The sequence below is a fragment of the Fukomys damarensis genome, unplaced genomic scaffold, assembly GCF_012274545.1.
Source record: "Fukomys damarensis isolate Sample0158 unplaced genomic scaffold, DMR_v1.0_HiC HiC_scaffold_2, whole genome shotgun sequence".
Classification (NCBI taxonomy): domain Eukaryota; kingdom Metazoa; phylum Chordata; class Mammalia; order Rodentia; family Bathyergidae; genus Fukomys; species Fukomys damarensis.
The window spans coordinates 18,783,658-18,804,383 of NW_022900914.1; the positions used below are offsets into that span (position 1 = coordinate 18,783,658).

The window sequence follows — 20,726 nt, forward strand, 5'->3', positions numbered from 1 at the left end:
CGCAGTACGCAGTATGGCAAAAAACAAAACAAAACAAAACAAAACAGGGGCCAAGTAGGTAGCTCAGTGCCACCACACCTGCCTGGCAAGCGAAAGAACCGGAGTTCAATCCCTGGTATCGGAAAACAGAATAAAACATAAAACAAAACAAAACATTCTAGTGAAAATTAGTTTCAAAATTTACTTTCACTGTAATCCTGTCTACTCAGGAGGCTAAGGCATGAGTATTGCAAGTTCAAGGCCATCCCAAGCAACAAAACCAGAACCTGTATCAAAGTAAAGTAAGAAAGAACTAAAGACATAGCTCAATGGTCAGAGGACTTGCCTAGCACACGTGAGGACCTGGGTTTCATCTCCAATACCGAAAAAAAAGTCACTTTTGTTTGCAACCACTTTATAAATTTACCCTCGGTTTAACGGTTGTCTGTAAACTATCACTGCTTTGACAAAGCAAGGGTATGTGGAGACTGAGATGGGAGCAAAACTGTATCTTGGCATTATTTACAAATTCCTCCAGAAAGCCTCTTCTAGTGGGAGACACACACAGGCTGCAAACTGTGTGCCACAGAAAGTCCAAGGCGCAGAGCGGCTGGGAGTCTGGGCTCCTCTAGCTGAGCCACCAACAACGGTACAGAACAGGGACGTGATGTGTCAAGGGTGCACAGAGTTGCAAATGAGCCTTATTCCTGGTGCCCTAGTTCTCAATGATCTGTTAGTCTCTCCTCATTTTAAATACCTTTAGTCTTCTATTAAAGAAAGAATGAAGTTGTTAATGATTTTAGTAAAAAACAAACTCTAGCAGAAACCTTGATGCCCGTGCCTGTCGTGTTGGGGACAGAACCCCAGGCCTTGGGCAAAACAGGTCAGTGCTTTATGACTGATGTACACCCTCCGCCCCGGGAGTGGCATTTCGTCTTTATATCCTAACTACATGTATTAAAAAATCTGCAGCTAAGGGGAGGGGAGTCAGCTTGGTGGCACAGCGCCTGCCTCACAAGTACAAGGTCCTGAGTTCAGTTCCTGGTACAAAAAAAAAATGCATCTTTACAATCACACTACTGTAAAACCTTACAAGGACTCCTCAGGTTTTTCAAGATACTACTGATATTACTGTCTGTGGAATTTTAGGATCCTTCTTCTGGCGATGCACTCTAATTAAAAAATTTTTTATGAAAAAATAATTTGGAGTAGGGTAGATCCTGTGCCATTCGAATTGTTCCAAAATCAGGACTGGAAATCACTGGGGCGGGTGGGGGGAGGACAACAAACGACCAAGCAAGCGCCAAGTTTTTGAAAAACTACAATTCTATGGCAAGGAAGCCAAAGAGGCGTAAAACATGTTAATATATCGACAAAATTTCAAAATAACTCAGAGATTTCACGTCTTGTAATTGGGAAATCCTGATAGCAATGAAGAATGATGACAGACCGAACTCAAGGAGGAAGATCTTTCTGCTCCAACCCTGGATTGCCTAACTGAAAGCTTTACTTTCATCTTTCCTCAGTTATCTCCCTAAATGCAAGGATTTCAAAGCCCCTTGATCGCAAGTTTTTAAAAGGATTCAGCGTACTTAAATTAATCTTCCCAAAGTGACCTGCTAAAAGGGCTTGGAGGTTGGGGCAAGTTGGAACAATTGCATGAAGTGTTTCCAGAATTGAACAGAGATTAAAGACAGCCCAAACGCCCAGGTTTCCAGGTGTAAGAGAAGTCTAAATATGATGTCCTTCTCCACTGTACTCTGAACATGTGATGTCTGCTTTTTTAATGGTCTGGAAAACACACACACACACACACACACACACACACACACACACACACCCCAGCAGAGACAGCAGCCCAGCCCAGTTTTCAGGCTCTCGAGCTCATGCATTACAGAAAGTCTGGGGAAACCAAGGGCGGGAAGAGGTTGTGCAGAGTAGAGCACAGAGGAGCATTCGGGGGCATCGCTCACCGCGACGGTGCAGTATGTGGACAGCCATTAAGTCAAAAGGCTTGGAAGCTGGGAGGGGTGAGACAAGACCCAGGCGAGCCAGTAGCTGCACTCGGCACGGAGTCACGGAACCCACTGGGCTTCTGGGGAGCACCTGGGGCGAGCCTGTGACTGAAGGTGGGTATGGGACCCTGACGCGCGACCGGGGCAGAAAAGGAAATCTGTTCCGTATGGAGGTGAGAAATCTGCACTTAGCGCAGAGCAGAGTGCCTGAATCCGGTGCCACGAAACCAGACAGAGCAGCCCCACGACAGCCATGGCTTGGGGCTGTGCCCCTCAGCCCCGCAGGTAGCAGCCTCACTACCTGGCCTGGCTCACCCAGGAACACATATGCCAGCAAAGGCCATGGGATTAATTTCCTTTGGCAGTAATATGACACTGTGACTAATTAGGACACTTTTCTAAGGCTAGATGCTTTCTCTTCTCCTCTCCCAGTCACACCCACGGACAGATTTGGCGGGGGGCGGGGAGGAGGAAGCACAATGAGAGCGCGAAACAATTATTTTTATAGGAAAAAGAATACACGGAATTGATCACATGACTCAGGCATGGGAGGAGACTTTTCCATTCTTTTTTTGAGGGGGGTGGGAAGGAGTGCTGGAGACTGAACCCAGGGCCTTCTCAGTGAGCTATATCCCTATCCTTTCTTGGAGACAGGGTCTCCTTAAGTTGCCCTGCTGGTCTAGAGCCTGTAATCCTCCTGCCTCAGCCTCCCAGAGTGCTGGAATTATAGGCATGCATCACTACACCAGCTTGGATAAATTCTTAAATGAAAGCAAAAATAAGAGAAGACAGTCATCAACCCCTGCCAAAAACTCTACTGTTAATAGAAGGATGATGCAAGCAAAATGGGTAAAGGAGGCATGCACTGCCTTATTTTCTTTTTAAGTATTGCATTATATTACACATTGGCACGTGTGCATATATGCATTATACACGAGGGAGAGGTGCAGCAGCATGAGGAGCTTGGTAATGACAATGCTTACTTGAAAACCAAAAGCACCATGAAAACTAAAAAGAAATCCATTAGTGAAGTTGCCTTTTATCTTTTGTTCCTCATTTCCCTTGCACCAGTGGTATCATCCTATTAAAAATGCAAGAAAATGTGCAAATTTGAAGAGGTACATTTTTTTTTTTGGTACCAGGGCTTGTACTCAGGACCTTGCTCTTACCAGGCAGGCGACAGCACCACTGAGCTAAATCCCCAGCCCTGAAGAGACGCATTCTTTTTTTTTTTTTTTTTAACTGGGGATCAAACTCAGGACCTTGTGCTTTAGAGGTAGGCAGCAGAACTACTGAGCTAAAACCCCGCCCTAAGAGGTACATTCTTGATAATTAATTGTATGGAAGTAAGATCCTAACAGCTTATATTCATGCTAAGAATGCTAAAGTCCTTCTGGTGCACAAGAAATTATTGTTTAGATGCCGGGATTCCATAATAAATGGATGCTCCCAAATAACTGAGACTCTCTGGAAGTATACATAGTCTTATTTATTTGTTTGTTTGATTTTTGAGACAGGGGCTGGCCTTGAACTCACTGTATAGCTTAGGCTGGTCTCAAAGTCATGGCAATCCTCCTGCCTCAGCCTCCCGGGTGCTGGGTTCACAGGTGTGCGCCATCCGACTTACAAAGTCATGTTTATAAGCGCAACAGGCATAATGTCACTGTTTCCTTTATAACACTATACACTTAACGCTGAGCACCAGGAACAAAGGAGTTCTGCAATGACGTTTATTAGCACAATTTGACAGGATTCAAGTAAGCATGCCAGGCTGGGAGCAGAAAAGAGCTAACAGGCTGGGGATTTAGCTCAGTGGTTCTGCTGCCTGCCTCGCAAGTGCAAGGTCCTGCGTTTGATCCCCGGTACCAAACAAACAAACAAAAAGAAAAGGAAAGAGTTAGCAAAACACTGTTAGTTTTCATTGACGGGCAATCACCTTTTCTGCCGCTTTCCGGACAGTGACACACAGCCCTGCATTTTTATTCTATATGAATCCCTTGTTAGCAGACTGAGAGCAATTCAGTTATGCTGCTTCATTCTTAGCTGTCCAGGGTAAAAAGCATCTATTGTGCTACTTCAGATTTTATAATTATGTATAATATGTGTGTGTCGGGCTTCCTTGGGAAAATATTTCAGCAGAATTCCCGTTCACCTATTGAGGTGTTTGCTTCGATTTTTGGTCAGACACACGAAATGAAATTCAGTGAACGATAATCTCAATCTGTCTTGGAAGCATTTACAGACTCAAATCGACTCTGATGTTCTTGACAGCTTAAGGCTATGTGCGTTCAGAGAGGCTACGGCTGCGAATGCTTGGAAAAAGTATTGGCAATGACAGACAATACACCCATGAGGACCGGTTTAGGTACTGAGGTGACTCAGCCAGGAGAGAAAGAAAGGTATCACGATGTACCAAAGCCAACTAGCTGAGGGCATTACTGTCATGAGGGTGGGGACCTGAGTCATTTGCCCTCTGTTTGCTATGTGTGGAATTTGCGTGGCATTTTCTCTAGCTAGCCTTCAAAACAGAATCGTCAATGTCTCATGAGTACTGAAAGCTGAGTGTGTCCAAGAACTGACCTTTCAAGTTTCTCTTCCTACACCAATATAAAAACACAGAATCCACCACCGACATCACTCAATAGACCTGGTTACAATGAGAGTGAATTAAATACAAGAACGTACTGTAATTCCTGACACAAACAACGCTAGGCAGGAGATTTGATGTGGCTTTAAGATATTATGGGGTCAGGGCTGGGGATTTAGCTCAGCGGTTCGGTGGCCTGCCTTGCAAGTGCAAGGACCCGAGTTCAATCCCGGGTACCTCCCCCCCAAAAAAGATATTATGGGGTCAGGGCTGGGGATTTAGCTCAGCGGTTCGGTGGCCTGCCTTGCAAGTGCAAGGACCCGAGTTCAATCCCGGGTACCTCCCCCCCAAAAAAGATATTATGGGGTCAGCTAAAGCAAGCAAGATGATACATATAAATCTTTTTCATAAATCAAATTATAAGCCCATACGTTCTCAACATAAATTGTTTGAGGAGGGTCTGCTCTGATGAAATTGAAAACGTCTCCTCCATATGTGCAGTTTCAGGCTTTATAACATTTAAAGAAAATGTTCTAAAAGATAAAGTTGGCATGTAAAAAGCACAGGGGAAGGAATCAGCAATGATCAGAACAAAACAATTCTAGGAGGCATCTCAATTTTCATATGGCTCATTTGCATTTGAAACACTGAGAATTCCTATCTTGCTTGTACAAAAATATGTACATATTAAGTTACTTCACACTTGAAAGGACATTTTCCTAAATGTTTGGAAGATGATCAAATTTTAACTGGAGAACTTGTTTTCTTCCATCAGGTGTGGGGGAGATGTGGCTTCCTGGTATGAGAGGCAACAGTTGATTCTAATAGCAGAACAAGACAAAAATAAGAAGGTAAATTGAAAACAATTCCTGTAGGTATATTTTGAGTTAAAGGTGGTAAAACAGAAAAGATATACACAGTACAAAGGTCAATTTAAAAATTACGCTTGGTTACCTTTCCAAAAATTGTGATCCTGATAGTTGAAAATTAAGTTCTATAAGTTATTCTAAGATTCTCATGATATACTATTGTTCATTTCAATATACTTATTTGCGAGTATCTCCACCAATGGATCTCCACCAACTACGACATTATAATTCCAGGAGTTAAAATCCCACCCATCTCAAAGGGCAGCTGTGAAGCAGCAGATCCATGTACTCTCCCCCGCAGACACTTATTTAGTCTTCGGAAGTTGATGGTCATTTACTCAGCTTAAGAAGCTGGGATCTAGGTAGAGATTCGAACTCACAAAGTAAAACCACAATGAACGAGAACATCTTTCTGTAACTTTTAGTTTCTTTCTCCATATGGTAACATTTCTAGGACTGTCCTCGGAAGGAAAAGGGAAAACTTTTCTGAAAGGCATCTTTGTCCTTCTCTTGGCGTCGACCTCTGGGGACTTCTCTGGCAGCAGGCGCTGTCTGGGTGTGGTCTCAGGCTGTGATGCCTGCACACCCTGCCTGTGCAAGTGGATAGAGTCCATTTACCAAGGACACAGAACGCGACGGCACCTTTGTAAACGAGATCATCTGGTGCACGCTGCGCTGTGTCTTGTCCTCGGTGTCCCCGGGGCTTCGGAAGGCCTTTTGTAATTCCTGGGTGGCACTGGCCGGGCTCAGGCTATCAACGCCGACTTGGTACTGCCTGCCCTGACTTAACGGGAAAGCAGCTTCTTCAACCCCTCAAGGCCAGTGCCACAGTGGAGCCCCCCACAGACAATGAAACAGAGGGTCCAGGAGGCAGGGTGGGGCAGTCACACGCTTGTCCCCGCCAGGGCAATGGTGGAGGCAAGGATTTTTATATACAGTTCACACTGTATTTTCAGACTGTTGTCACAAAATTCTTTAAACAAACCCTAATCATCTTAAGTGGAGGCTGCATTGGGACTGATTTACAGATGATTAAAAGTAAAAGGTGAAACTGTCTGTGAAGCAATAGGATATGCAGAGATCGTTGGATGCATAAACATAATTTAACATTTCATTTCATGGATTGGTTTGATCTTCGTCTGTCAACAAATTTCTATTTGAACCATTAAGGGGTCAGGAAAAAAAGATGAAAAGCGATCTCCTTTATGGAAGATGTGCTAGCGAGACGATGAACGACCAAAAACTAGATCAAAGGTGGAAGAGTAAGGGAACACAAGCTGTGGCGACTGTCAGCCTCCGGCCACTGAAAGTTACCATCCTGGTTTACTAACAGCCCATGTTCAGCTATTTACACGCGTGAATGGTGTTTACTAACTGCCTTCTATGAGGCAGACACTCTCTTTGCTGCTGCGATTTTACAAGGCGAGGGAGAAACAAGAGAAAACAACCCACTTCCATAAAGTTTACGTCTTCATCCTTTTTCCGAAACCGAGCGGCAGTCACCCAACGGCTGTAGAGCGAACGCCTGCCCGTCACAACAGCCAACTGTGCTGCACAACATTTGAGGACGAGACCTGGTTCCCAGCTATCTGCTGTCGTCCCTTGTAACTGGCAGAGCCTCCCCTTAGTTTTGAGGCAAATCCTACGAAAGACAAACCTAGCTGCCTGCGTGTGTGAGTCCAGTCTCCTCTGCTGTGCGTACAGAGGCTACAGAAAGAAACCAGATCTGCTGTAATGGTGGTACAACTTAGTCCTGTTTTTACTCTGTAAAGGTACATCCTGATCTGAGTCAAGTGCACACTGGGTATAGTGATGCACACCTGTAGTCCTAGCTACTCAGGAGGCTGAGGCAGGAGGGTCATTGAACACAGGAGCTGGAAACCAGCCTGGACAACATAGCAAGGTCTTGCCTCAAAAAAAAAGAATAAGATTTTCATAGTTCTAGGTTTTATTACATCAATCACTAATATGTATTAAGATAAATAAATGCACCTAAACCAGAAAAAATGTGTTGGTGTCTATCTAGTCTCACTCTGAAAGGTGGAAAAGTGGATAAACATTTGTGGCACTCTCACTTTGGAACAGAAGTACCTGCCGATGCCTTCTGCTTTTTCCCTCACTGCGTGCTTTTCTCTTCGCTTGATCCTCTTGGAAGGAGTCAAAGTAGGGGCTCTCTAGGAGTTGAGCGCAGGTTAATCTGTCAGCCGGGTTCATCTTCAGACAGCCCTTTGGAAGAAGGGAAAAGCAAAACATGTTAAGAGAAGCGTTTGCTTTGTTACTGTGAATAATAACTGGCTCGAGTAAATGTTTTTAAAAAATCAAGTGCGTCCGTTATCAAGTACTCCGAGTTCGTCGTCACTGGCCTCTTCTACGGCTTCAGGCTTCGAGGGTGGGCTGTGAGGACACTCGGCGTCCCCGGAGGGCTCTCATCACGACTTCCATCACAGTGACCACAAAGCGTGGGTGGGAGTCTTCAGAGTGCTGTCCCTGGACCAAGGTTTTGTGTGTGCTGGTTTTGAAATGCAAATTCTGGGGTCCTACCCAACGCCTGGCCACTCAGGAACGGGAGACTGAGCCCAGTACCCTGTGCTTAACAAGCCTCGGGAGATTCTGACGCCTTACGCTCAAGTCTGGGGACGCCCGTTTAAGGAGATGGCGAGGCAGTGCGAAGCTCAGATGTGAGACAGAGCCTAAGATGGAGAGAAAGGGGAAGTGTCTGCGTAGAAGAGTAACGGGAGGCTGCCGGAGAAAGGCGGCATCACAACCCTCTACACTTGGGGCTGTCAGATGACTCAGAGGGCTGGTGCAGCAGGGGCAGAGAGGTTTCTCCCAGATAGTTCGACCAGAGGATGAAGCTTTTCTCACTGGCAGAGACAGATGGCAATCCATAAAGAACGGGAGGAGTTGTCATGACACCCAGGCACAGGTGGCGGCAAATCTGCCCGTGTCCACAAGAAACACGGCTCTCTAGTATCACAGACTTTATCCTGAGGGATTGAGGTGTGCAGACAACCGCACTGCCTGAGGCTGCCCGAAATTCTGGGCACTGGGCTGCCCTGTGGTGCCGGCTCCTCCCTAGCCCAGCTCACCCCAGGTCACCGAGATCCCTGAGAGTGCTGTCTGTGCCCAAGCAGTATCACCTGCCATTGGAGTGGCATCTCATTAGTCTTGTTCTTCCAGAAACAGTCCTGCTTAGCATAACCAGACTCACCTGTCCCTTCGTGTCTATAGCCCGCTTCAAGCGGATCATCCCCTAATTAAAGATCCATGCCGTGTATTAACTCCAGCTGCTACGGGGAGGCAGGCTCTTCTAATGCTGTCAGGGTTACCATCAGGACAGAAAGACTTTTTTTATTGTTTGTTTGTTTTTTGCAGGGACAGGGTCTCACTATGTAGTTCAGGCTGACCTTAAACTCAGTACATATCCCAGGCTGGCCCTGAACTCACGGAGATCCTCCCGCCTCAGCCTCCCACATGCAGGGATTATAGGTGTGCACTATTATACCCAATTCAGAAAGACTACTACGAATATACACTGTGGTGGTCTCCATCACTTCCTGGCTTCTGACTTCACCATTCCACTTAAGTGGCCATAGTTACCAATACCTGTGACCTGTACTTCTATATTCCTTTTATTTCCCTGTTAAGTTTATTGGTACATTTAAAGTAAACAACACAGTTACATTTACCATTGGGACCTTGTATCTTTACATGATATGTCTTGGTTCTTATTTTTTCACATACCCCTGCCCTCCCTTCACCCCCTTCTATCCTTAACCCAACAGGAACGTTGAGTTCTGGTCCGAGCAGTATTAGACACTGTTGATGGAGTCTTCCTTCTTGAAACACTCTCTCGAGCTTACCTGTTACCTCACTTTTCTTCCTCCTGTCTCCTGACCACGCCTTTCAAACCAGCCTTTGCTAGTTTATATTCTCCACAATGGTTGCATGAAATTCCTCCAGGCTCAATCCTAGCTGCCCCTGGTTTCTTTTGTTCTCTTTGGCTTCAATCATCAAGGTTTACCAGAATTTCCCACTTCTATAAATTTATTCTGGACCTGTCCCCTGAAATCGACATGCATATGTAAATGCCTATTTACCCTCTCTTAAATCTTGAGGGCACTGCTATGGGTTGAAATATCCATCGAACTCGTAACTCCCAGTACTTCAGAATGCGACCTGCCTTGAAAAGCAGATCTCTGTCGACGTAAGGAGTTGAGAGGAGGTCATAGTGGAGCAGGGTGGACCCTGTGACCCAGTGAGGCCCCAGTGAGGACTGACGTTCCGTAGGAAGAAGGCAGACAGATGATGCAAAGCCAGAACCACAGAGAGAACGCCACGCAAGCACAAGAGAGTGGGGTTATGCTGTCACAAGGCAAGGAACGCTTGGGGTTCCCAGAAGCTAGAGGAGGCAGGAAAAAGTTCTTGCCAACAGTCTTCGGAGAAAGCATGGACCCGCCAACCCCCGGGGAACCGATCTGGCACTTCATGGTGGGCGCTCTCTTCACTTTACCTCCCCTCGGAGTAATCATAATTAAATCCCGTCAGTTTGACTTTCAAATTGATCCCGAATTCATTCATTCTTAGATGGGCTTTTAATCTACTGGAATCTAGTCTATGAGTAAATGCCTAGGAGTTTTTTTTTTTTTTTTTATTTCAAAGAGCAATTTCAGACAAGAGGCTGTCAATGCTGAGCTGCTCTTTGGAAGCTGCGCTGGAACAGTTCCTTCCTGATTAATTTTGGGACTGCTGACACTGACGGGGTGGGGTGGGTGCTTCTCAGCCCATGCCTGCCTCATTAATAGCTCTCTGTAATTAAGAAGCTGATGAGTTCTCAGAGGTGCTCTTTGATAGATGTGTTTTTTTCTCCAATCTGGCAAAGGCCCTGAAAATTGGAACTGCAAAGTCCCAAACAGGATCCTTTTCTTGAAAAAAGAGAAACAGTTGATCCTTTTTAAATTTGGTGGAAAGCCCTCCAATACCATTTCTAAGTATCTACCGTCTTTTTCTCAGAGATCAGAACACGAAGGCCCTGCCATAGATTGGCTGCTGCCTGCCATCCTCAACACTGTCCCAGGCCCACACCTCACCCGCATAGGCTACGGCCTGGCGCCACGTGCTAACTACCTGATATGGTAGCCAGTATTTGCTTGGGGTTAAGTATGTCTCAACTGTTGTTAAAGAGAACTTTATTTTCATCTAACATGGGCAGGCATCTAGGAGATAGGATATGGCCACGGAACGTCAGAGACCTTGATCACTTAGAGAATTCTTCGATCAATGGCCAATACTTATGGGTCTAATCAAAGAGCTGAGTTACAAACCTAGTTTCATCTGGCAATGACCCACACCTAGTACCAATGCTGGTCTACAAAGTTGACCTCTGGGTCATCCAAGCAGCCCCACCGCCTACATTAGATGAGTTTCAAACTGAGTTCATACTCATCCAAGGGGATGTCTACATACCAACTCTAAGGTCCTATCCATGGATACTCCTCTATGAATCTAAGGGTAGGCACTGGAATCTGTATGTTTCAAAAGCTCCCAGGTCCTTCTGATGAGTGGGCACATGTGGAAATCACAGCTCTGTACAGAAATGAATGGACTGATACCTTAGCTAGGACCCTCATACCCATCCCACAGAGGGCTTCAGTATCCACAGTGGGTGGAGGGGTCACAACTTGTGTGGCCTGTTTGTCAAACATAAACTGGTAGGTTTCTTCTGCTTTTTATTAAAATACAGTGGACCCTTGACTTATGAACTCAGTTTGTTCGCAAGGGCTGGCTGTAACTCAAGTTGGCCAATTGAAGGCTCAGGCCCCTCTACACAATCTTCAGAGTCTTTCCCCTATATACAGCCAGATCTCGGTGTCCTTAGACAGACTTTGGCCCAGGATTTCTCAATGAAACCTACAAGGGAAAGGATGTTGTGATGTTTTTTCCAACTCTAATAAGGGTTAAATCTGTATCTGAGACCATCTGGAAGCACAAGGGGCCAGCATTCGGGTGGCAACTCCAGACTTTGTTTGTAAATTAAAACTAAAATTCTGAAAACAAAAAACAAAAACCACTAAAATTCTGGTTGTAACCCAAGTTGTTAGTTTGTCAGACCAGTCATAACAGGAGGGTTCACTGTACATCCTTTGTTGGACTCTAGCTTTGAGCACAGTGTATAGGAAATGTTTGGTGTCTGCATATCTCTGATCTTTTCTTTTTTTTTTTTGGTACCGTGGATCAAACTCAGGACCTTGCGTGCTTGCGAGGCAGTGGGGGGGGGGGCTCCACTGAGCTAAATCCCTGGCCCTGCAAACCTCTGATTTTGTCTGTTCTTCTACCAATTCTGGTAGCTATATTAGAACACAGCTACCGCTTAAACTAGATATTACTTCAGCTGTAATTACTTTATAAGTCCTTATCGTTTTCAGTGACCATTTTGGTGTTGTTTGCCTCACTGTCTACCACTCCCAGAATCACCAGTTTCAATTATTACAATTTGCATGTGACAACAGTTATAATAAATCCTTAAGTACCTTCATGAAATTCAAAGCCTCAGGATCAGCATCTGAGAACTTTTCTTCAAGAGTTTCCTAGAAAACAAAGAACTTCAATGTTACATAACAACAAAGTGATATATTTTGTATATACTGACAGCAACACGTTAACAAATATTTCTCAGTATGTTAAAGAATTCTTTTTAAAGTTTGTTAAAAATCATGTTTTTAGCCGGGGATTTAGCTCAGCAGTTCTACCGCCTGCCTCGCAAGCACAAGGACCTGGGTTCAATCCCTGGTACCCCAAAAAAAATCATGCTTTTACACAGTCATATACGGTCTAGTGCAAATGTCTGAAAGACATGAAATTGCAGTTATTTTCTTAATTTCAAGAAGTCTCGCAGTTAATGCTGGTAATTGTGAGAGGGAATAGGATGGGGAAATTTCATATAAATGTCTTTATCTGAAATCCTATGCTGTATACAGTATCTGTGCCTGGTCTATTTATGAGAATGCTTTGAGAATTCATGAAAATATTCTGAATTATATGTATAAGAGCTCTATAGAAATCAACAGCATAATAGACACAAAATTCGAAATAGTGGGCGGGAAGGAGAGGGGAAGCTTCAATAGTAACACTACTACTTTTATCGCCGAGCAGCAGGTCATGTGTGTTTGTTTTTTTTTTTTTTTTTTTTTTTTTTTTTAACCTTGGAAAAATTTTAAACACTGTAGAAAAGTAGAATAATAGGGACCACATGTACTAGTCACCTGGTTTCAACAATTATCAAATCATAAACAACGTTCTTTTGTGTATAAACATAGTGCTTAACACCTATTTACCACCTGGATTATTTAGGAGCAAATTTCAGGCATTGTACCATTTTAATATTTTGGTAAATATTTTAATACAAATATTTAAAACTCACAGGCATCTTTTAAAGTGAGCATTGTGGTACATGCCTATAATCCCAGTAATCTCTGACGTAGAGACAAGAAGATCACAAATTCAAGCCCAGGCTGGGCAATTTAGTCACACAATAAGACCCTGTCTTAAGAAATAAAAAGAGGGGCCAGGGATTTAGTGGTTCTGCCGCCTGCCTCTCAAGCGCAAGGGCCCGAGTTCGATCCCTGGTACCAATACATAAACAAATAAAATAAAAAGAGCTGTGGATATAACTCAGTGTGGAGGACCTGGGTTCAATCCTCAGTGCCACCAAAAGTAAAAAAGGTGTCTTTTAAATAAATCATCAAGATACCATTTATTACATCTAAAAATTTTAAGACTTAACAAATATTTAGTATTCATTAACTCTAGCCTGTGTATAGAATTTTGTAGTTACTTTCTAATTTGAGTCAAGCTAGATTAATTTAGAATGATTAGCTAAATAGGTCTGTGAAGTCACACAAAGAATGGGAACACTATATACCACAACTGTGTACTAATAAAACTAAATTTTAAAAACCACCCTGTTCTTTTAGTGTATGTTACATAAATAAATATTCCTTCATAAACTTTCAACTTTATAACTCAACCTTTAACCTTACATTTATTAAAGATATTAAGAAATAAAATAGGGCCAGGGATTTAGCTCAGTGGTGCCGCTGCCTGCCTCACAAGCACAAGGTCTCAAGTTTGATCCCTGGTACCAAGAAAAAAAAAAAAAAAAAAAAAGAAAGAAAGAAATACAATAAAAAGCCCAGTACTTAAGGTATTACATTAAATAATCAGGTCAAAATAGGCAGTGTCCGGCTGGCGATAGTGAGGCCATTTGAACTCTACGCTGTCACATGCAGACCATTTCCTAGCCCTGTGCTGCTCTGCCAGCCTCCTTTGGCAGGTCCTTTCCTTCCCTGGGCAGGTTCCAGGCCAAGTGAAGTTTGGAAGGTGAGCCTGAACTCAGGTAACACTGACAGGAGACATCTGCAGAAGGTAAGAGCCAGGCGGCCCTCGATAGACTACACGCCAGTTAAAGGGAAAGACCATGCAGGAACACAGAGATGATCACTGGTTTGGGTTTAATGAGTACAACAAGAATCTTTTTTTTAGAATGACCTTCCATGGCAGAAATGTAAGTTATAAAAAAAAGTTTTTTAAAAATTGATTTAAGCTTTGTTTCATAAGCTGATAAAATAATTCTTATCTTCAAAATAAAGTAGACCACTGTTAGTATGAGAAATCATCATTTCAGGGAAAGTTAAACTTAGTGCTTTGACCAAAAGGATCAGGGTATTATGGAAGATACTATATATAAGGTACAAAATATACTTTCAGTTGAAAAAAAATTTTTTTTTTTTTTCCTGAGACAGGGTCTTGCTATGTAGTTCAGGCTGGCCTTGAACTCACTATGTAGCCCGGGCTGGCCTTGAGCTCATGGCGATTCTCCTGCTTCAGCCTCCCGAGTGCTGGGATTACAGGCGTGCACCACCACATCTGGCTTGGTACTTTCAATTTAATTTTAACACTAATCTTTGAATAGATGGGACAGGTAAACTTTCAAAGCAGTTTCTGGCTTTGTGAATTTTCTTCCCGTTTCCTAGGTTGTCTCAAACTCCCTGGTTTGAGTGAACATCTCTCCTCAGTCTGCTGAGTAGCTGGCACGATAGGAGCGTCCCATGGCGCTTGTCTTATGCATTTTAATATGGTTTCTTTGATCTTTGTTATGATTTCATATGGAAAACATAAGTCAAAAGCACAAACATTAAAAAGAAACTACTACTTCTTTAAAGAAAGCAACAACATAAACAATAAAGTGCCCCAAACAGAGGAGTTTACCATGTCTTCAGGTTCAGGTATACTGATGCCATGGAAAAACTGGTTACTTTTAAAGATAGACTGGTGTCTTGGGATTAGTTTTCCTGTAAAATACAAACCACACAGTTCACGATAAATTTGGCAGAAAGTTAGAAAATGTCCACATGGTTAGCTTCCAAGGCCTAGACATGAAGGAAGTGTGCCTTGCTGGCGGGAGGGATGGGGCACCTACAAAAGTACATGTGCTCAGGTCAGGCCAAGTTCCCATATACAATGCTCTTCGCTGCACATGTTTTGGTCAGCCATTCAGCTTCCATCAAAAGACAAAGTGAGGGCTGGGGATTTAGCTCAGTGGTTCCTCTGCCTACCTCACAAGGGCAAGATCCCACCCCAAGTTTGATCCTTAGTACCAAAAAATAAAAAAAAAAAAAAAAAAAAAAAAAAAAAAAATACAAGGTGAGAAAATGGTGCCGAAGGCCTTACACATATTATCTCATTTAATCTCACATCATACTGCTCTGTCGTATTCACTCTATCAGTGAAGGAAATGTGGCTCAGAGAGGTCTAGAAGCTTATCTAAGGCCACATGGTAATTAAATGATAGACACAGGATCCAAACTCAGGTCTGTGTATTGTCTAATGTATTTAGGAAATAAACAAAAAATACACACTTAGGGCAAGGCCCGTAGTGATACTCTACCCCATGTTTTCATGATGCAGAATTTTCTAGGGGAAACAATGGGGAACTGTCCAGAAGAATCAATCCGTATCCAGCCTTTGCATGGAAGCATCACTTCCTTCACACTGGGCTGCTGGAGGGAAGCCGCAGCTAACCTGTGGTTATGGGCTCTTCTGAGCAGGTGGAGGCGATCAGCAACTCCTCAGGACGCCGACAGGATGAAAGCTCATCAGAGAAACCCCTCAAGACCCATTCCTACTCGGTCGGCACTTAACTGTTTGTGTAACTTTAGGCCAATTATTGGAAGCTTCCCGAGCCTCGGTTTCCTCATTTACAAAATAGGCACTATTAAAAAGGATACAACTTCCTCACCAAGTTTTTCTTAAGACTGAAAAAGATCATGTGTGTGGAAGAAATCTGTAAATTCTTCAGCACCCTTCAAACGATGTTTGTTATTATTATTATTATTGGTACTGGGGATTGAACTCGGGACCTTGCACTTTTGAGGCAGGCGGTGGAACCACTGAGCTACATCCCTGGCCCTGTTAATATTATTTTAAACTCTAGAGGCCAATTTGATGAGGAAAAAACCCAGATTTAAATTGTAGGGCAGGGGTTTGCAAAGTAAGGCCCTCAGGTCAAATCTGGTCCAGTGCCTATTTTTGGGCAGCCTGAGACCCGGGAATGGCTTTTACTTTTTCAAGTGGATGAAAAGAAATAAAAATAATATTTTGTGCAAATATGAAAAAAACTATAGAAATCAATGGCATATTGCATGTGGCTGTTTTCAAACTGTAAGAGCAGAGTTAAGGAGTTGCAATAGAGACTGTATGGCCTACAAAACCCAAAGTACTTATCATCTAGACTTTGATAGCAAATGTTTGCTGATCCCTGCTCTAGGGTAAGTGGGGGAACCTCTCTTATAGTGGACAGAAACTGCATGTGATCAAGTATCTCAGATATCAGCTCTAAGCAGCTCACTCATATCTCTATTTTATCCTACTGTGAAGGTAAATATATAGTTTATCCCATGGCTAACTGACTTTTCTTGGAATGGCATCTGGAAACTTGCTAATAAGAATTACAGCTCTACATATTGAGAAAGGATTGGGTTTTCGCTACAACCTACAGAACCCAGAACCCAGAGCCACCATCCTGAGTAGAACTTTGGAGAAGCAATAAAGCTCTTGCTTTTGTCACAATAATACATTACTGCTGTAACACATCAGCAACTCTGTGAGCCATACAGTACAATTCATACCCAGTGTTCTGATTATCAGGTAAAGCTGGTCCACATCTGATTTTCCAGGCCAGAGTGGCTGGCCTGTCAGGAGTTCAGCAAAAACACAGCCAGCAGCCCAGATGTCGACTGAAGAACCATACTGTGTGTCTCCCACGAGGAGCTCAGGAGCTCGGTACCACCTGGTGGCCACGTAATCGGTGTAGGCATCTCCTGGAACTGAAAAGGTATCAAGCAGGTCAGGCGAGTCAGGCCTCCCAAGATGCGAACTAAGGCTCACCCCCGAGAGAGGTCAGACACTTAGGCCTCTCCCTCTCCTGGAGGAGGTGGGCTGCTGACAGTCGATGAAGTGAGGCACTGCTGGTCACACTGAGCTTACGCCATGCCCTGAGACAATAAATTCAACTTTCACGAGCACCTCGCTGTTATCTGTATCATCCCAGAAGGGGTAAAGTAAAAATTCCTGTACCATAACTTCAAGTCTAAACCAACTATTGTTTGTTTCTACATTATTATCAGCACGGTGCTTGTTGTTGGTTAAACTGTATCTTCCCTACAAGAAAGGTTTGAAGTCTCAACTCCTGGTGCTTGCAAATGTGTCCTTATTTGGAAATATGAAGGGGACGTAAAAAGAATGAAGATGTGTTACGTCCATGTACCAACTCCCTGTGATGAACGGGATCATTATGTACAGCACACATGTACTAATAACATTTTTTTAAAAAAGGAAATACGGTCTTTGCAGATGTCGTGGACTTACAGTGAGGTCATGCTAGATTAGGGGAGATCCTAAACTCAATGACTAGCGTCCTTACAAGGAGGCCACAGAGGGACGCAATGACACACACAGGGAGGACACGTGAGTCAGAGGCAGACACTGGAGCGAAGCAGCTGCCAGCCCAGGACACCACAGACATCAGAAGGGAGGCAGGCTTCGGGGGATCTTCCCTGAGAGCCCCCAGAAAGACCATGGCCCTTCTAACACCTTTCTTTTGTATTTCTAACCTCTAGAGCTGAGAGAGAATAAACTTGTTATTTTAAACCATATGGGTTTTGACAGTTTATTACGGCAGTCCTAGGAAACTAATGCAGTGCTGCATTAGTGCTGCAACTGCATGAAACTAATTTTTGGATCCCAATTTGTTCTGTAGGGCCCACTGTGACAAAGATCTCACTGTGGCTCCTTGTACTGTGAGTACACGTAGTGTGTGACAGCCAGATGACAGAAAGCTGGGTGCAGTGTGACAGGCTAGCCCTGCCCCACTGGCCTAGGTGTAGGGCGCCCTCCTCCCAAGGGGGGAAAGCCAATCCACAACTGCCCATGAGCCAGGAGGACCAGGAGCTCCCATTTTCTCCTTTGAGGGTGAAGATGGATAGGATGACCCCATGGCTTTTTTTTTTTTGTACTGGGGATCGAACTTGGGTCCTTGCGCTTGCTTGCAAGGCCAGTGCCGGAACCGCTGAGCTAAATCCCCGGTGATCCCATGGCTTTTATCAGGCAGGAGTCATGTCTGAGTCCATATAGAAGTCTACAAATGCACAAGGGAAGAACAGTTGGGAAGCTGGCTTGGCTTGCAGAGCTGAGGTCCCGGGCAATTCTCCCCAGCAAAGGCCTTTGGCAGCCGGCCTGTGGGCTGAAAGACAGCTCAGAGCCTGGGGCCGCGGCTCTCCACACAGAGCAGTCCTTGCAGTAGGAAAATAAATGACCTTTACTCGTGGCTCATTCATAAAAATAAACTCTTAATTTTAGGTGATAAAAATTGATAACTTCTTTAAATGATAGAAAATAATAAATGCTGTGTAGGAGATTTCAAAATGGAGAATAAGAAAGAAAATAATAACCACTGACAATTCTCACTAATCACAGTTTAACTCACCTGTTAGATATTTGGGAAACATTTTCTGAAAGTCATACAGTCATTGCAGAAAATGTAATAAACAGAAAAAAGGAAACTAAAGTCAAGTTTTACCACTCAAATATGCCATGCACTAATCTTCTGGTGTGTTTCATATAAATCTTACTCTTTTTTCTGTTTTAATTTTTATTAGACATTTTGCATTACATTCCTTGTGGGGATATGGTACATGTAACAAATGCTTCTCCATTTTTTTTCGAGTATTGTTTTTTTTTTTTTTTTTTTTTTTTTTTTTTTTTTTTTTTTTTGGTACAGGGGATTGAACTTGGAATCTTGTGCTTGGTGGGGCAGGCAGCAGAACCACTGAGCTAAATCCCTGGCCCCACTTTTGAGTATTTTCTATCTAATATCTAATGTATATAATTTTTATATTGATATTTTCATTTAATTCTCTATTTACCATGTTATCATAAACTCTTCCTGAACTTGAGTTAAATGGCTGTCTGAAAATTTAAAAAGCACATATGCTGGGCCCAGGGATGTAGCTCAGTGGTGCAGTGCCTGCCAGGCAAGTACAAGGTCCTGAGTTAGATCCCTAGTACAAACAAACCAACCAACCAACCAACCAATCAACCAACCAAAAAACCCACAATGGCCAAGGATTTAGCTCAGTGGTGCCGCCGCCTGTAAAGCACAAGGTCTGGAGTTCCACCCCAGTAACCCCTGCTCAAAAATAACCTACAAAAGTGCACGTTGTGATTTATTTTTATCTTTCCCAAATTTTCTGATATTTTGCTATTATAAACATCACCTAAGCTCTTCCCAAAACTTTTTCTATATTTGGGATTATTTCTTTAGGATGTACTTCTATAGGTGGAATTACTAGATTATAAAATTATAAAAGGAATTCATGTTTGTTGTAGAAAACTTGGAAAATGCAAAAAGCATAAAGATGAAAACAAAAATCACTTCCCACTCAGAGAGAAACCAGGGCAATGTTTTGGTGCTTTTTCCCTCTTTCTGCTGCAGTTTTGTCTTCTTTTTCACTTAGCTCCATATTGTGTGAGTTGAGGCATTTTTTTTTTCTCTCATTGAGTTTATTGGTACATTTTAGGTATACAGTTACCTTCATCATTGGGATCTTGTACCTTTACATGACAGGTGTTGGTAGTTGAAGCATTTTTTTGATCATTAAAAATTCTTTAAAAATACACAATTTAATGTGTGGTATTAAGTCAGATAAGTTCTTTGGACATTTCCTTTTTTCTAAAAATGTAAGTTTATTGAAAAATTTCTTGGCAATATTAGTTTTACAATAAATATTATGTGATGTTGGTTTGACAGGTGGTATCTCAGGCTATGAGAGATTCTTAAAAGTAGAATTAAGGTTCAAAGGGCACTTCAAAAGTTTTTGGTAGATAGTAACATACTGCTTTCCTAATGACTTGTTCCAAACTGTATTCCCACTAAAAACAATATTATGAGCATTGAGTAGTTATTTGAAAGTCTCGGCCAGCTTCATTAGTAAAAAGTATTTCAATGTGCATTTCTTTGATATCAGCGTGGAGGAGGATTACTTCACATTTATTAGCCCTTTTTCCTTCTATAAATTTTCTGTTACTATGTTGTTAATTTGTCTACTCAGAGCTTTGGTATTTTTTAACATTTTTCTTATCAATTTACATAAGCTCTTTTATATCAGTTTGTTAATTACCAATCTTGAAATATTCTTTCCCTTGATTTCTTGCTTTGAAAATCTTAGCCTGTTGTATGTTGCCTATACATCCAGAGTTTATATATGTTACAGTTATTGCATTAAATACATTCACAGTGTCTGTAACCATCAGCATTATATATATCCAGAACCTTTTCATCATTGCAGCTTAAAACTCTGCACACATTAAGCTAGGTTTGGTGATGCATGCCTGTCATCCCAGCATTTGAGAGGCTGAGGCAGGAGGATCTCTGTGAGTTTGAGGACAGCCTGGGCTACATAGTGAGTTCAAGGCCAGCTGAACTATATAGCAAGACTCTAACTTAAAAAAACCAAAACTAAAACCAAAAGAAAAACCCCAAATTCTGTACCCATTAAACAATACATATTTAATACATTTAAACAGTACCCATCCATTTACCCCCAGTTCTGATACTCACTATTGTTTTTTCTGTCTCCATGAATTTGACTATTATAAGTACTTCATATAAGAGAAATCATATTGTATATATACTTTTTGTGTTATTATATTTGTGTTATA

The 20,726-nt window shown here is 42.7% G+C and overlaps 1 protein-coding gene across 1 annotated transcript in view; it reads right to left on the reverse strand.

Annotated features, from left to right (window-relative positions):
- Nucleotides 1-4,887: 4,887 nt before the first annotated feature.
- The window catches only part of Cdkl4 (cyclin dependent kinase like 4), a 43,007-nt gene continuing 27,168 nt past the window's right edge, over nucleotides 4,888-20,726 (reverse strand). The window contains exons 8-12 of the mRNA XM_010604956.2: nucleotides 16,637-16,834; nucleotides 14,718-14,800; nucleotides 11,981-12,037; nucleotides 7,542-7,676; nucleotides 4,888-5,402 (exon numbers count right to left, since the gene is read on the reverse strand). Coding sequence (XP_010603258.1) covers nucleotides 5,301-5,402; nucleotides 7,542-7,676; nucleotides 11,981-12,037; nucleotides 14,718-14,800; nucleotides 16,637-16,834 — 575 coding nt within the window. The 3' untranslated portion in view covers nucleotides 4,888-5,300. The remainder of the gene's footprint in view (nucleotides 5,403-7,541; nucleotides 7,677-11,980; nucleotides 12,038-14,717; nucleotides 14,801-16,636; nucleotides 16,835-20,726) is intronic.